The 18,560-nt window shown below is 37.8% G+C and overlaps 1 protein-coding gene across 1 annotated transcript in view; it reads right to left on the reverse strand.

Moving 5' to 3' along the window:
* Positions 1 to 3,964, reverse strand: part of LOC129220510 (protein argonaute-2-like) — a 46,692-nt gene extending 42,728 nt beyond the window's left edge. Inside the window, exons 1-2 of the mRNA XM_054854938.1 lie at positions 3,898 to 3,964; positions 396 to 681 (exon numbers count right to left, since the gene is read on the reverse strand). Of these exons, the coding sequence (XP_054710913.1) occupies positions 396 to 681; positions 3,898 to 3,916 (305 nt within the window). The 5' untranslated portion in view covers positions 3,917 to 3,964. The remainder of the gene's footprint in view (positions 1 to 395; positions 682 to 3,897) is intronic.
* Positions 3,965 to 18,560: the final 14,596 nt, after the last annotated feature.

The raw sequence follows: 18,560 nt of genomic DNA on the forward strand, positions 1-18,560 counted from the left end.
GCGTACTATGATCATCACGATTTCAAAAAGACATAGTTATTTTCTAGATTAATTTAGCACCAGATTTGGAAGAAACAGAAATAAAGTGTGTGTTTTTTTTTTTTTTAACTTAATTTTAGCAGTTGTAAAAAAATTTCTGCAGAGTCTAAACTTTTCTGTGAACCTCGTTCGCACGTTCGTCTATATTTCGCAAGACTGAACGTGTATACCATTCGTTGTTGTTGAGTCATGTGACTTGGGCTCTTTGGGTCAGCTTTTGCTAAGCCATTGATTGGACTTGCACCCTCCATTTTAATTCCTACTCTAAGGTACTTCCTAGGTTCTCAATAGTGAAAACCTAGTTTTTACCAGCTAATTCCCCCAAGTCCGATAATTTTGGCAAAATTCCGGCATACCTGTTCACTTTCCGTGGACATTTGTCGGGCGTGATGGTGACGTCGTAGTGATGAAGGTAGCCCCTGGGCATTCGAATTTCGAAATGGTTCGCCCTGAGCATGATCGGCCGTCCTTCGGTTCCGAGATTCGGCCTCCGAGGGCAGATGAACACCGGGAGTTCGGGGGGCGGTACCCCCCCTGGCTGGATGGGCAGACCAGAAGCACCGGGAGTCATGGAGGGAGCAGCGGGCTGAGGAGGCATCGTCTGTGGGGGACCCCTGGGAGGAGGTCCCACTGGCCCAGGTGCTGAAAATTGAGAAAATATGAAACATAATTAAAATATTCCTTAGTTTTATATAACAATCTTACCAAATCCACATAATATAGCTACTAGCTACCTACTATTAATGAAAACTGAAAATTAGGAAGAATAATCAGGCATTGATACAGTACAAATAGGAGATTCTATTGTAACGTGCAGGACATTTTAACATTTATCTTTTCAAAGTTTTTTTTTTTTTTTTTTTTTTTCCAGTTTAACATCCAAAAATTATGACTCAGTTAATATTATCTTATTTTACCTACTCCTATAAATCTATTACAGAACCAATATTCTAATTTTTTCTAAATTAATTTAAAATAACTTCTCATGTGCATGACAACTGAAAGCTAAGATTGTCACACAAAGTACAAGATCCATAAAAAACTGAGAATAATTATATTGTGCAAGTAAGGAGCCATTCATTAATTATGTAAGGGTCCCGAGTAGGCGGGGGGGGGGGGGGTTACAAAAATCTCTACATACCCTTACTTTGGGGGGTGGGGGTCAAACTCATTCTTACGTAAAATTTATCTAGTCAATATTTTATCTTAGAAAACATGCCGTGAAGTGGTTTAGCAGGGATCACATTTCATTTGCGTTTGAAAGGTAAAAAAATGTATTAGGATGAGATGTTTTTGAATTGTTTCACAAAGAATGAATGGTGTAAAATTTTCATAAAAAAATCGCACTATGTATGGAATGTTTATTTTCAATTATTATCGCATCATACGAAAAAAAATGCTGAAAAAACATCCAGGGAAGGTTCTAACATTTTAATAAATATTTCTTCACAAAAAAAAAGTTTTAAAAAAAATTTAATTATTGTGAATAGCAATTCCAGTGATGTAAGATTCGTATACATTGGACAAAGAACTGTGTTGAGATATTTGTTTTTGGTACGCAACGTATTCCATTACGCTGCGTAACAGTGCTTAAAATACTTAGACAACGTGGACTAACCACGACTTTAGCGAGAGTAATAAAATACTTTAACTTATCGGTTAAAAAACAAAAATCTGATTTACGTTAAAATTATTTTGAAAACGAAATGGAATCTAATGTACGAATAAAGACGGGCTTCAAAAAATCTTACTTACCCTTACATGGGGGGGGAGGATCGAAAATTGCTAAAATCATCCTTACATAAATTAATGAATGGCCCCTAATTGTTTTCGAAAAAGATGTAAAATAAGATACCTTTAACTGATGCTTGATTTTTTAACGTGAGCTAAATAAAAAAGACTTAACAAAACAGTAAAAATATAATGCACAATATGGTGGAATTGCCTAAATTAGATCCGTTTTACGGCCCCTTCTCAAAATCCCTAATCAAAGAATTGGCCTTTTCACAAAATTCATGTGTAAAAAGTTTTTGCGTCACATTTCAGCTCAATTAATTCATCTAAAAGCAAAACATCAGTAAAAACAAAAACCTCCAGCTTCCAAGTGATTCCTAGTGAAGTCCTTTAGGCCAAAGAGATTTCAGATTAGATTTGTGATAGATATACATACTGTATATGATCTGACTCAATTCTTTCCACAAAAAATATTTAAAAGGAAAAATGCCGCAAAAATAATTATTTTTTTCACATCAAGGAAAATATTCACAAAAATTTCTTTCTTTCAGTAGGGCATCAAAATTTGTGAATGAATTAGAAGAGTTGATAGCCATGATATATACAGGGGCTGAACTTTAAACAGGGTGGTGGGATTCCCACCAAAGTTTTATGGATTTCTTCCGAGGGAGTTCTTTCAAGGCTGAGTAGGGAACTCTTGCCCCCGAGATTCAAAAAAAAAATTTTTAATCAAAAATTTTCTTTAAAAATTTGCATTCTTACACCCGTGTAAAGAAAGTGGTATCTTTTCTCTTCTAGTAACATTTAAGTATTACTGTTGAAAGCATTATAGCAATGATATACATCTCAGACTGCTCAAATTTTAGGCATCTTTAACATAAATATAACCCTAATAATTAAACATTCATAGATTGCGTGTTCATTGTAAACGCTCAATATGCAAAGCAGCACACTTCCCCATCACTCGGCCTTCTAAGCTTTGATGTTTGGTACTTCCTGCCATGTTGCTGAGCTTTAACTTTAGGAGATGACTGCTAGCGAACCTTTAAGTGGTGTGCTAAACTTAAATTTAGCTACCATTGTGAAGGTAATTTTAACATCTATGAAAGGTTAATTATCTCAAGCTCCTTTTCAATAACTATTCAGTGGATCTCCGAACATAAACATAATTACTGTCTTCAGATGCCCAATAAGCAGTCTGGTATAAGCTTGTAGCTTAGTAGTACTTAAAGCAGGGTCTTAATCTATTTTAACATAAAATAATACAATCTGCATGTTTCACCAAAATATACAGCAGTCATAAAATCATTCCTTGTTTTCAATAAATGTCAACATCAAAGAGCAAAATAAGTTATTTACTCAAAGTAAAATCATATAAGATCAGTGTCTGAAGGACCGGAAGTAAATACTTCACTGCAACAAAAAAGTGGCAAAAAGATCATTTTTATTTAAATAAAGACATAGCCTAACCATAGGAAACAAAATGTATTTTTTAATGTAGAAAAAAAAAGTTTTGAAATAAATAAATTTAATTTAAAGATTCAATTAACGAAAAGATTTAAGTTTCGTAAAAAATTGATTAGATGAAATACGCGAGCTGTATTCAAAGACAGTTTTCAGGGTCGACGTTGTTTATACATAACCCCTCCCCATAACAAATCTGTCAAAATATAACCATCAACTGTGCATTTCACTGATATGAGCAATAATATAAACATTAATTAGTCAATGTCCTGACGTATATTATCTGTTTATGATTATTAGTAAAAGATTAAAACGCTCGTAAACAGTTGATTTTGTGAAACTGATTATGTTACGCTCAAACTGAGAAGTAAACAAACTTTTCCTAAACACACATTTTACCCACAACTAATTTCATACTCAATTTTTGTTTGAAAGCTTAAAATAAACATCGTATTTAATGCGATCACAAACAAAATGCACTCCAAGCAAATATTTCTGGATCAATACTAGCACTTAACCTCATGTCCGTACGATCAATGTTGTTACCAGACATGATTTGCAATAAACGCAATTTTTGATAAACTTATGTGTAGTTGGGTTATAATACAAGAAAACGTGACAAATGACTACAAATGAATTTAATCTAAAATGAACACTTACGTTGGCCTACGGGATACATTTTCAGGGTATCCCAAAACCCTCCGTTTCAGTTGTTACAGTAAACCCCCAACGCGTTATATTACAAAATGGCGAATCTGCAAAATACAAGAAAATCGTCTGCTGCCATTTTATGATAATTAATATACGCAGTATAAATGGAGGTTTCCAGGTTCAATGACATCGCGCTTTAAGTAAAAAACACTTATTTTAAATTAATGCATATTACTAGGAATTTCATTTGTTACTGTCATGAAGGCAGAAATGCAGTGATTTCAAGAACAATCCAGTAGTTCAGATAATTCTTAATGCTTTACTACATAAATAGTTTCACTGCGCAGGGACCCTGCCTGTCCACAAATTTTACGATTTTCTATTGTAAAACTTCGCAGTTAGATATACTAGAGTCCCTATATGAAAACTACGCTATATGAAAACTACGTTTTCATATAGGAACGCTAGATATACTTATGAGCTGATTGATATCACAGCAAATCTTCAACCCGACAGTCCAAGTGACGTCACTGAACTGAAGTGACGTGACTGAATTTAATGTAAAATGACTTATTTTTTTGCGTTTTAAATTTCATGCTATCTTCCTTCATATTCAAACTGGTATGGTGTGGTTATCACAAAGCTTTCTCCTATATCTATCTTATGAATTCTTGGATCTAACGAATAAGTGCTCTTTTAAATCAAATAACGTGAAAGGCTTTCGCGAGCAATCATAAGAGATTTTAATGTTATTCATCTTTCCCGCTGTTGATGAAACTCATTACAACTCAGCCAAAAGATGAGAAAATTCAGCCCAGCTTGAAGATATTGCGCCCAAAATTGAATCTCTGCCCGTTTCTAAACTTTCACATTTATTCGAAATTTTATCTGAATCGTAGCGTTATTTCTTGAGAAATGGCAGTTGCAATGAAAAAAAAAAGACTTTCGATTCCACCACTCCACTTTGAGCTATTGGCGACAAAATCGAAGCAGCTTCTGTACCCATTTAAGGTCTACATATGAAGTACTAATATGAGTTGTCTGGATCGGCGCTTTATGCTTGAGACATAGCAGCCACAACTAACGTGAAATTCCCTCCGTTTGCTCCATCCTTCCCTTTAAGCTATTGAAACCATAAAATCAAATCAGCACCTGTACCAACAAAGTCTACTTCTGGCCCAATATTTGCTTGATTCCGCCCGTCCGTTACTTTTTGAGATTCACCACACCTTAAAAAACGTTCAAAACCATCAAATTTCGAAAATTTTTACGCATCTAATTCTTTTCCAATTAGTTAGTTGTAGAAAAAAGTAGAAAATCAAAAAAAAAAAAATCTCAGAAATGTTCTATTTAAAGAACTGCTCAATCGGAACGAAATTCTTCCTTTTTACTTGTACGAAACAATTAAGGGAGCATGCTGCAATCACAACAAAATTTCTTGCGTACTTGTAGTAACCCGCACGGTGAAGCCCGTGCTACAAATTTAAGGGAAGTTCCTAAAATAAAAAATAAAAACTCATTCCCCCCCCCCTACTCTCCTCTGAGTTAGAGGAATCATTTTCGATAACTAAATCAGTACTCATGCTATAAAAAACCTAGTTCCTTTGTATTTAAAAATGATTCACTAAATAAATCGAAAAAAAATTGTCGAACTCGCCAAACGACCCGCGTATTAGAGAGCGAGGCGAACTCCGACGGATTTAGTCGTGGCCCCCTTATCTTGGTGGTCACGATTTAGTAAAGAAGCAAACGGTCAAATTTTGACTCCCGTGCGATTTGTGTGTTAAAATTAGGAGAGTTAGTTTTTCTGAAAGGTATTGGCACGAGGAAAACGAATTCGGATGTTGGCGACCCCGAAAAGGATGCAGGGGGGTGGTTATAAGTGCGCTGGGGAGCAAGTGGTTTTCCGTCCAATTTTTGTGACACAATAGGGAAGTTTTCGATTTTTCAATTTTATTTTTATATGATAGAGTAATATGTATGAACATCAGAGGTGAAAAAATTTTTGGGATACTATAAGTAGTTTTTTTTAAATTAATTTTTAAAGTTCAAGCGCTTGTGAGTCAAATAGCGTAGGAAGTGACGTCATGCGCTCTTCCGATAGGGGAGAGGCCGAAGGTCACGCATTCGACTTCCAAGACGAAGCGTAAAAGGCTTTTATCTCCTCGCATTTAACTCCTCGCGTTTCTGGAGCATTAAACCTCTCATCCTCTCGAAAATATTCGAATATCATCATTGATGTTACATGAGGAAGATTATTTAGATTGTGCTTTAGCGAATCCGGTCTCCATAGTGTGTTCAAAAGGATTATTGAATTTCTAAAAAATAAAAATATCAGCGCGCTCAAAATGTCCCTAGCGAAAATAAGGGATCTTCAGCGGAAGGCTGCCCATTCGCGCCCTGTGACGTAGGCTCTTTCAGAAGAGCAAACTTTTGCGCGTGGATTTTTAAAAATTCATTAAAAATCAACCACGGTGTTTTAAAATTCGGCAATGGTGAATTTTTTAGTTTTGAGGGTCAATTAACAATATCCAAACGCCAAATTATGAACATTTAATAGGTTGCAACTTCCCTATTATGGGAATTAGTTTTTCTGAAAGGTATTGGTACGAGAAAACCGAACATGGATGTTGCCAACACCGAAAAAGGTGCAAGGGGGACACAGTTATAACTGCTTTGGGGGACAAGTTGTTTTCCGTTCAATTTTTGTGATGCAATTATGGGACTTAGTTTTTCTGAACGGTATTGGCACGAGGAAAATGAATTTGGATGTTGCTATCCAAAAATGCTGCAGGGGGGGCAGAGGCGTTATAACTGCAAACATAAAACTGTTACATATTCATAATTTCTCGGTCCAAAACAAGTTTTCAAAACTGAAAATGCTTAAATCCACTAATAAATACATTATAATGCCTAAAAATCCGAATATCCAAATCCATTTACTGGATGCGACACTACTGGAGCCTTTGCTCGGAAAGGTAAATTATCTTGTTAGAAAGACTTGAAACAATGTGATTCAAATATTTTGCAAGCTTTTGGAAATTTAGGATTGCATTCTACGCCCTCTGTCGACATGTTTGCTGCATTAGAGCGGTATGTTTGTAAACTTTATATGCTAAACTGCTCTAAATCAGATGTTTGGCTCTGTTCGGTTTATTTTATTTCAAAAGAAAATTGCCGGAACAGAGAAAATGCCCCCCAACTAGAGATGTGTTGTTCATGAACGAACGAGTCAAAAAAGCCGAATTCTTAAAATGAACGGATCCGTTCGTTCACTTAAAAAATGAACGACCGCTCTTACACTGTAAAAAAAATCCGGAAACGTTTCTGAGTATATCGTGCAGCTGCGGTTCATGAAATTTTCAAAAACGTTTCTGAATATTTCGGAATTCTCTTTCTGTAATGTCCAGAAACGTATCTGAGGATTTCGGAATCCTCTTTTTGTAATTTCCAGAAATGTTTCTGAGTATTTTGGAATTCTCTTTCCATAATTTTCAGAAACGTTTCTAAGTATTTCGGAATCTTCTTTCCGTAATTTAAGAAATCGTTTCTGAGTATTCTGTGCAACTGTGGTTCATGAAAGTTTCAAAAACGTTTCCGAGTATTTTGAAACACTGAAAACAATTTTCAAAAACGTTTCCGAGAATTTCGGAATCCTTTTTCCGTGATTTTTTCTAAAATATGATTCTTTACTATAGTATTGCATACCATATCAGTTTCAATTCTTTCATATATAAGAGCAATGAAACAAGCAATTTTAGAATCATTCGTGGATTTTTTTTTTTTTCTGAATTTCTAATGACAAATAGCATGGGTAACAGCATAACATATGCACAGTTATAAATTTTTGAAAATTTATGAAATAATATAGTAGTTTCATTCTTAATCACAAAATCGTCAGGGGAGGGGGTACTTTCTCAAAAGTGGGATTGTTTGTTAAACAATCTTAAACTTCAGTTTTTCTCTCAGTATTTTCAAGACAAAATTATCAACATATTGTATTTTTAATGCAGGGCTTAAAAACATATTGTAACGGATTCGGTGCGACTTCCACTTTCTTGAAATGAAGACACAGTTCTTGATAAAAACACAGGAAATTTATTTACACTATGTACAGGAAAGATCTTCAACAACTGCTAAATTATTCATCAGCAATTAAGCAATTATCACACAACACCGTAAACTCAACGTTTACACACGTATTTACTTCCAAATACGAAAACAACACAGCGAAATGCCTCGCTATAAGCAGAGCAAAAATCTTCTCAGTTCGAAATATCAATCGAAACTAACTGTTTATCCATCGCTAACGGCTTAAATACACCGAAAAGAAATTTCTCAAATATTCCACACGCTTCTGTAAAGTAGTAGACCGTTATTAATGAAAAGAAAGAAAATAGGGGTCGTATAATTTAGCCGAAGGAAAAAGGGGTTGTATATTCATTACGGGAAACTATTTACAGGTTACGTTCCTACAATAATTACTATTTACAGAATTTGTAACATTGCCCCCTTCCTAAGGACTGCACGTCCCGGGCAGTACAATCCCCAGAAAGGGTGCCAAACTTCTATCACAAGTTTACAAATATACACATTAATTAATAACTAACAGATACAGAAAACACAATAATAACAAGAAATATTACTAAACATTAAAAGCAAAAATTATCTACAACTTTTATGTTATCAACCATGGTTGTTTACGTAATACTCATGAACTATGGCCATAGTATGGGGCTAACCGATCATAATGTACAACCCTAGGTTTTGCATTAGGTGATTTTTGGATCCTCACTACGACGTCATTTAGTCGGTTAACGACTTTGTAGGGTCCATCCCAATGCGACTGCAATTTGGGTGAAAGACCTTTCCGTCGGATGGGATTCCATAACCAAACCTTGTCGCCTTCGTTGAATTCATGTCCAGTAGACCTTGTGTCGTATCGGGTCTTCATCTTCTCCGCCGCGATGTTGATTCGCTCTCGTGCGAAGTTATGAACGTCTTCCAACCGGGCCTGGAGATCCTGGATGTACTCCTCAGGCGATGAAGGCGCATCCGGAGGACGACCGAAGACGAGATCACAAGGTAGCCGAAGCTCTCGTCCGAAGAGCATCTGAGATGGGGCAAATCCGGTAGTCTCGTGGACAGCACTGCGGTAGGCCAGCAGGAACAAAGGCAGCTTCTTGTCCCAATCCTGTTGATTTCTGGAGACCATAAGTGAGAGATTATTCAGGATTGTGCGGTTAAATCTCTCCACCATGCCGTCCGATTGTGGGTGTAGTGGTGTTGTCCTAGTTTTCTCAATTCCGAAAATTTGACATAGGCCCTTAAACACAGCAGAGATGAAATTCCTCCCTTGATCGGAATGAATCTGCAAAGGTGTTCCGTATCTCGAGATCCAATGTTGGACTAGAGTCTCTGCTACGGTGGTAGCTTCTTGATCTGGAATGGGATACGCTTCGGGCCATTTCGTGAAATAGTCGATGGAAACAAGAATGTATTTGTTCCCATCAGCAGTTCTTGGTAGAGGACCCAGGATGTCGATCCCAATTCGTTCGAAAGGAGCTCCAACGTTGTACAGATGTAGCTTCCCTCTGCTTCTCTTCTTCGGTCCTTTACGAGCAGCACAGGCGTCACAAGAATGGCACCACTTCTCCACATCATCCTTCGCCTTGCTCCAGAAGAAGCGCTCCCGAACTTTATCAAGGGTTTTCAAGACACCAAAATGTCCTCCAGTCGCACTGCTATGTATTTCTTTCAGAACATCTGAAATCCTTGATCGGGGAAGTAGTAACTGCCACCTAGATGTTTTGCCGTCGTCAGATTCCCATTTCCGGTGTAGCACGCCGTTCCGTAAATGGAGTGAGTTCCATAAAGCCCAGTATCTTTTTGTTGCAGGACTGAAGATGGAAACGTCCTGCCAGCTAGGGCGTCGACTGTCACTTTCCATGAACTCTAAAATTGGTTTTATGTCGGGATCTTCAAGTTGATCTTTTCGAACTTGGTCATCACTCCATGGATCAGGTTCTGATGATGTTGGAGTCACTGTCACCTGATAGGCGGTAGGGCTAGTCGTTCCATACTGTTTCTCGATTCGGGAACAATAGTGGCAGTTCTCAGGACAGGGTCTCCTTGATAAAGCGTCAGCATTACCGTGAGATAACCCTTTTCGATGCTTGATCTCCATGTCATATTCCTGGAGCCGCTGTATCCATCTGGCTATCTGGCCTTCCGGATTTTTGAAGTTCAAAAGCCAAGTTAATGAAGCATGATCTGTCCGAAGCAGAAATTTTCGGCCGTAGAGATAATGATGGAAGTGTTCTACAGCTTTCACTATGGCCAGTAACTCCTTTCTGGTGACGCAGTAATTTCGCTCCGACTTTGATAAGCATTTTGCTCCAGTAAGCGATGACATGTTCATTTCCGTCAATTTCTTGGGATAAAACAGCTCCGATGCCCTCGTTGCTCGCATCAGTGTCCAGGATGAAGGATGTTTCAGGCTGAGGATAGGCGTTGATGTTAAAGCCTCCTTCAGTCGTAGAAATGCATCTTCGCATTCTTTGGACCATTCAAACTTTTGCTTGCTCTCCGTCAGCTTATGCAAAGGTCGTGCAATGTTGGAAAAACCCGTCACAAACTTCCTGTAGTACGTGCAGAGCCCCAGGAAACTTCGCAGCTGATGGATGTTTTCGGGACGACTCCAACCCTTGACCGCAGATACCTTCTCTGGATCGGTTTGTACACCCTCAGAAGAGATGATGTGACCAAGATAGTTCACTTCCCGGCGGAACAAATTACATTTGGACGGACTTAACTTCAGATTGGCTTCCTTAAGCTTTTACAGCACCTTCCTAAGATTTGCCAGATGTTCTTCGAAGCTGCGTCCCACGATAATGATATCGTCTAAATAGACCAGACAGGATTCGTAGGAAAGTCCTCTTAATACTGTCTCCATAAGACGCTCGAACGAAGCTGGTGCATTGCAGAGGCCGAAGGGCATCACTTTAAACTGCCATAAGCCTTGTCCAGTTGTAAACGCTGTCTTCTCTCGGTCATCAGGGTGTATTTCAACCTGCCAGTAGCCGCTCTTCAAGTCCAGGGTCGAAAACCACTTGTGTCCGGAAAGAGTGTCCAAGGTGTCGTCTATCCGTGGAAGAGGGTAGCTGTCTTTCTTGGTGATTTCATTCAGCCGTCGGTAATCGACACAAAATCTGGTGAAGCCATCTTTCTTTCGGACCAAGACGATGGGAGAGGCCCAAGGACTGGATGAGGGTTCGATTACATCATTCTCCTTCATCTCTTTCAGGAGGGTCTCAACCTCTTCCTTCTTGGCGAACGGTAGTCGTCTTGGATGCTGTTTAATAGGGGGGTGTTCTCCAGTGTAGATCCTATGCTGCGTTAAATTCGTACGGCCAACATCCTCCGATGTAGATGAAAACAGATGCTTGAAGTCATCCACCAATTGTTCCGCAGCAGTTCTTTGGTCTTTCGTTAATGGTGCACTCCCAATTAACTTCGATGTCAAGGACTCAGAAGACACAGTCTCGGGGGAATTGATTCTTCTAATGATGCAGTTTACTGGAGTACAAGTTGCTAACACTTCACCTTTCCGGATATTCCTTGGCCTTTCACTCACGTTGGCGACTCTCACAGGAATTACATCCTTAGAAAGGTCTACAAGCGTAGATGCTACCAGCACTCCTTTTAGGTTATTGCTTAGGTTAGGGTATTCAATGAGTCCAAATCGAAAACTATTGCTTTCTTCAAGGGAGCCAGGTATTAATGATTCTGACCTTGAGGGAATCGATAAATCTGTTTGAGCTATTATTTGATGAGCGGATTTTACATTACTTTCTGCAGGGAAAACGGCTATGTCTTCTCTCATCGAGTGCAGCTGATTATTGAAGTCGAGAGTGAAGTCATATTTCTTCAAAAAGTCCAATCCGAGAATGAAGGGGTCCGTGATATTAGCGACGAATGCCGTATGATGGTAGGTGGCATTCCCAAACACTATTTCCAAGTCCACTTTACCGTCAATCTCAATTTTGTCACCTGTCACAGTCTGGAGACTTACGCGTGGTGATGTCCACAGCAGTTTCAATCCAAATTCACGAGCCACATCTGTCCTAATGATTGTCACATTGGCTCCAGTGTCAACAATCAGTCTGCAGGGGTTCCCATTTACATGTGCGTAAATGAAAAGTCCATCACTGCCACTACTAGAAGAGGAAATCTGCAGAGCTTTAGTGGTGGTGATTTCCTTCCCTCGCGTAGCTTGGCGAGCCGGACAACTCCTTCGCAGGTGTCCTTCACTACCGCATTTCCAGCACTTCTGCTCTTGTTTCTTTTGGGCTGTTATGCTGCTCAAATGTCTTGTCAAGTCACCGAGTTGTCTCTCAAGTTCAGCGAGGTGGGACGACCTGGAATCAGACTCATCAGCTTCCTGAGTCCGGATTAGATGGCGATCCACACGGGTTGCTTCTTGGGCGGCCTCGTATCTCATCGCATACACAACGGCAGAATTCAAGTCTTTGACATCCGCCATCCGTAGAGCTTTCTGGATTTCCGGATCTCGAACCCCGTCGATGTAGTAGTTGAGTGCCAGGTTGTCTCGAACATCCGCAGGGCAGTCGTAAAAAGCAAGATGAGACAGTCTCTCGATGTCCGCCGCAAGCTCTTGCAGGGTTTCCCCAGTTTTCTGGAAACGGGATTTCAACTGGAGTCGGCTGAAATCTTTCTGGCACTTCTCACCGAAGCGAAGCTCCAACGCAGCTGTGAGGGCGGCGAAATCCAGGCGCTGGCTGTCCGGAAGGGTCTGGAGAATGTCCGCTGCGTTACCTCTCAGGGATGCTGCAAGATGGCAAGCCTTGGTAGCAGAGTCCCATCCGTTCGCTTCCGCCACTATCATGAATTGGGTCTTGTACACCTGCCACGAACTTTTCCCATCAAATGTGGCCAGTTTAATGGACGGTCGAGCAACAGATGTGGGAGCGCCAAACTGTACAGAGCTGCTTTCCGCGGTCGCCAATCTCCTTTCCACGTCCTTAATTATTTCTTCCTTAAATGAAGTCAATTTCTTGTCTTCTTCTTCCAACTTATTTTCCATATTGGCGATGCGCTCTTCCACAGTATCAAATTTTTCTTCCAGAGCATCGACTTTATCTCCCATGGCGGTTAGTTGATTCTCCATCATGGTTTTCATCGACGTTAGGTCACTTTTCATTTCATCGTGACTTGTAGTAATTTTAGCAGTTAAATCACTATTTAACAGTTCTTGGTTAGTCGTTAATTCATTTTTTAATTGTTCTTGATTTGCAGTAAAACTTGCAGTCAAATCACTTTTCACAGAGGTGATTGCGTCAAGAAGTTGTTTTAATTGTTCATCCATTGCGCGAGTAATCACCATAAAAACAAAGTCTATAAATTCAAAGTCTTTATGAAAAAATGTCCAAAGTCACACTTACTCCAAGAAAGTCCAGAAGAAGCCCCACGTTGGGCGCCAAATTGTAACGGATTCGGTGCGACTTCCACTTTCTTGAAATGAAGACACAGTTCTTGATAAAAACACAGGAAATTTATTTACACTATGTACAGGAAAGATCTTCAACAACTGCTAAATTATTCATCAGCAATTAAGCAATTATCACACAACACCGTAAACTCAATGTTTACACACGTATTTACTTCCAAATACGAAAACAACACAGCGAAATGCCTCGCTATAAGCAGAGCAAAAATCTTCTCAGTTCGAAATATCAATCGAAACTAACTGTTTATCCATCGCTAACGGCTTAAATACACCGAAAAGAAATTTCTCAAATATTCCACACGCTTCTGTAAAGTAGTAGACCGTTATCAATGAAAAGAAAGAAAATAGGGGTCGTATAATTTAGCCGAAGGAAAAAGGGGTTGTATATTCATTACGGGAAACTATTTACAGGTTACGTTCCTACAATAATTACTATTTACAGAATTTGTAACAATATCTTGTATCAAACTTGATAGCTTTTATTTTCGGATAAAATTTGACAGGACTAACCTACTCTTCGCGTTCCGGAATTCGTTCACCTCAAGTCAATTTCTCTGACGAACAAAGTGTACCGAAAAGTACCAACAATGAAATTGGTGAATTTAAATATGACACCAAGTCTTCCTGCTGGAACCCTTCGGGTTGATTCTTCTGCTCTTGCCCTTTTCCAGTTCATCAGACATATAAATACTTAATCAAAATAGGTTACGGATTTTATTTTTAAATGTGCGCAAAATGCATTATATATTTTATTTATTAGAACATTGAATTCTATTGCATGATTATTCCATTTCATATATACGAGAATCCCCTCCCCACACCATAAGAGTGATGGTGCACCCATAAAATGCTATAAAACGCCCCCCCCCTTAAAAAAAGCAACCCCTAAAAATGTCAATGGTCACCCTGCGTGGTGAACGCCCCTCGTCTTCTCCCCGTATGTCAATGAGGAACCTGCATGCATTTTTTAAATTTTTTTAAATGAAAATTTAGGCCACTTTATAACGATAGACACCAGTTTCAGTTCATTCGGACTACTAGTTCTTTTTTAATTAATTCTTAAAATCTCCCAATTAGCCCCGCCCCCTTAGTTTCCCCATCTCCGCTGATGACGTCAAGATTCATTCCCGCTTCCCGCTCCTTTTGGCACGGGACGCACGTACGTGTATAGAACATCGCTAGCATTCACAAATAGCTCCTCGCACAAACCATTGAAGTTCAATGCCACAAACTGCCGAAATGCAAGTACTATATTGTACCTCATTGCAAATATTCAGCATCGTACACAAGAAGTTAAATGTTTTTAATGTACCAATAGTCCAGTCATTTGGTCGAAAAAAAAGGGGTTACCTGGAACGTTTTCCGGGAGTTTTGAAAATTGGTAATTTTATAGATTTTGATGAGCTCTTTTCGAATTTCCTTTTTGCCACCTCGTATCTTTGCCACTCGCGCCGCCATATTGAAAAAAATGGCGTCTAAAAACGGTATTTTGATGATATCTCCGTTCTGACTTATTTTATGATAAAAACATATGTTACAAAATTAAACTAGAGAAAATTTCCTACAATTTATGTCACAACAATTTTTTCGTAAAATAAATAACTTCGGCATACGAGTGCCGTAAAGTATTATTTAACACGCGTTATCGCAGAATAAGTCGTTCCACACTACTTTGAGGTTTAGTTATCATAACACATCGAGGAAATGCAGAGTTGAATAAATAAGCATATAGTACAAACACAAATTCAATCGATTTACAAGTTAATTTACTAACTGCATAAAAACTCACAATCTACAAATTAAAATTCTTTTTGTGGTAGAAATGAGCGAGAGGAAAAAGGCAATACGGAAACCAAATTCCATTTCAGTTATTTCTTCCTATCTGCACTAAAACACCGGAATAGACTCGTCCAACCAGGCGCCACGTGGATTCCCCCCTCTCTCCCTTTCCGAAATTTCTACTGGTAGAACTCAATACAATATTTTAGTCTGCGTCATCAGTATACTTGTTACGAAAAAATTATTGAAAAAATGGCGTCTAAAAGCGGTATTTTGACGATATCTCCTTTCTGGCTTATTTTACGACAAAAAAATCATATACAAAATTAATTTAGGCATTATATATATTAATTTACATACAAAATTAAACAAGAAAAATTTCCTACAATTTATATCATAAAGTTTTTTTTTTTTTTTTTTTGCAAAATAAATAATTTATGCGTACGAGCGCCGTAAAGTGTTATTTAACAGCATTTTTGCGTAGATAGATATTTTTGATCGACCAAGAGGTACTGGTTCACCGTCTTCAGTATCGATTGAGACGTCGTGGAATTTCTTCGACATCATCTGCGATGGGATCATTAAATTCATCCTGAGCTTCTTCGTTTTCTATTCCATCATTTGTTTGCTCGAAAACCGTCTCCGTTTTTTCCTCTTCATCGCTATCATGTGATAAACTTTGCAAATTCTCACAATTACCACTTGTACGATTAGTACACATAACGGAGTATTTTAACCCGGCTTTTCTGTATCCACAGGCTTTTTGACATCCTTTTTTGCATTTGCAAGAAATAAGTCTTAGTAAGGTTCGCGGAGCTGGAGGGTCAAGCGTCATTACAGGAATTAACCCATTCTTATTTCTATTCCACCCCCACTGCTCTGGGTTTTTTTCATTCCTACACCACTGCTGAATCTGGTGATAAGATTGAAAAGAATGTTGTTTTGCTGCTGCTTCTGTTGGAGGTAGCGACGAAATATTAAATTTACTTTTATATGCGGATTTTACAAAGCACTCATATCTGTAGGCGTTTAAAGTCATGTTTTTCTTGCTTTTTTTACTTTTCACTTCACTGAAACCGTATAAATCAAGAAGGAAGTCTTCTCCAGCTTTAGCAATGATCTCTGGATCAGCATTTGGATTTTTAAACGCTTTAATAGACTTAATTAAATTTGGATTTTTTCGTAGTACGTTAATAAATTTCGTTTTTCCTTGATTGAAAAGGTCATATGTTGTATCACAGCCAGTAAAGGCATGCAAGAATAAAATATGATCTGCGGCTGTCTTATCTATGATACTGTCAGTAGCGGATTTTAGGGGGGGGGGCACGTATCCCCCCAAAAAGGATTAATTAATTTCACTATTTTATTTATTACTTTTTAACTGACCTTTCCTTTGAAATTTTTTTTTCGTAGCTAATTAAAAAGAACACAAAACACACATACACAGCATATTTTGAATAAAAGCATTCTTGTTTGCTAAAGAAGTATTACTGGAGTCAGAGGCCCAGAGTTGCAGACTACATTTAACTCACTGGCTTCAAATTCAAGAGACCGCATTATCGCGATTGGTCCATTAATTCTTCTTTGATGGAATCAATAATTAACTTTTTTTTTTTTAATGTGTAGGCACAACTAAAAGAGTCATTTTGATCTAGGAACCTATTTGCGAAATAATAGATTTCTTTTTCAGCTAATAAAAGATGCAAATGAAAGAAATCATGTGGTAATTTCTTAGAAAAGCCATGACTTTTAATAGAAGCGGCATGTAGTATCAATATGTTATCTCAACTGTATCATAGCTTTAAGAACAAATCAGCAATTGTTTTGAAATTCACACAGAAATAGTTTCTGAATTCTTCAGTGAAACTTATATATGTTATTAAGTTATGATTAAATTAATTTTAAAAAACTCAAGAGAGGTATGGGTTTATTTAATAACCTTGTCCTCGTCTTATAATCTTTATGACAATGTTCCTAGGTAAAGCCGCTCATTGTCTAGCATCTTGGTGACATTATATTGGGTTAAGTATTTAAATGGCTTGAAACGTTAAAGATATATTCCCTCCACATTCAGAGTATATTAGTGCATAATATTCATGTACTTAGAAGTAGATTGATTGACCTTAAGGAATCCTAAAAAAAATAAATAAATAAATAAATAAATAAAACACGCACATTTAAAAATAAAGTCGTGAAAACTTTGTTATGAAACATCGAAGGGGGGGGGGGGATTCAATTTCCCGTGCCCCCTCCAAAAGATTTTTCTGTATCCGCCCCTGGATACTGTCAGTTCTATATATTTGTTGTGAAATTTTTCCTATTCCTGGTTTGAGCATATATATGTTTGATCGCTTAGATAGAGCTGTCAAAAGAATAAGAAGATCTACATCTTCGCCTACGACAATTACGGAATTGAATGCTGAAGAAACACTTATCGCAGTATTGATTGTTAAAGTGTCTGCATCTTCTGTGGCTTGTTTGACCACAATATTAAAAAAAAAAAAAAAAAAAAAAAAAAAAAAAAAAAAAACTTTATTATATAAATTGTAGGAAATTTTCCTTGTTTAATTTTGTACGTAAATTAATACATATAATGCATAAATTAATTTTGTATATGAGTTTTTTGTCGTAAAATAAGTCAGAAAGGAGATATCGTCAAAATACCACTTTTAGACGCCATTTTTTCAATCATTTTTTCGTAACAAGTATACTGATGACGCAGACTAAAATATTTTATTGAGTTCTACCGGTAGAAATTTCGGAAAGGGAGAGAGGGGGGAAATCTACGTGGCGCCTGGTTGGAAGAGTCTATTTCGGTGTTTTAGTGCAGATAGGAAGAAATAACTGAAATTTAATTTGGTTTCCGTATTGCCTTTTTCCTCTCGCTCATTTCTACCACAAAAAGAATTTTAATTTGTGGATTGTGAGTTTTTAATGCAGTTTGTAAATTAACTTGAAAATCGATTGAATTTGTGTTTGTACTATATGCTTATTCGCAACTCCAATAAAATATAGGGGAAGCTGCAGCCACTGTCTAATGGCGGATGAAAAAGGTAAAACAAACGCATGCCGTAACTTATCACTTGTTTTGACGCTTAGTGAGTGACAGTAATTTTTCATCATGTTTGCGGGCAGCTTTCTTTTCTATTCTTCTGAAATTACATTACACCATAAACTGTCTGAAACCTATAATTTAACACCGAAGAAAACACGTGGAATGGAAATGTTTTACCTTTTTCTTTAGTATTGTTAATCACCGCAAGGTAGCGTATTTGAACTCTGGAGTTGCGAATTCATTACACTCTGCGTTTCCTCGATGTGTTAGGAACGACTTATTCTGCGATAACGCGTGTTAAATAATACT

This window comes from Uloborus diversus, chromosome 4 (assembly GCF_026930045.1).
Source record: "Uloborus diversus isolate 005 chromosome 4, Udiv.v.3.1, whole genome shotgun sequence".
Taxonomy (NCBI): Eukaryota; Metazoa; Arthropoda; class Arachnida; order Araneae; family Uloboridae; genus Uloborus; species Uloborus diversus.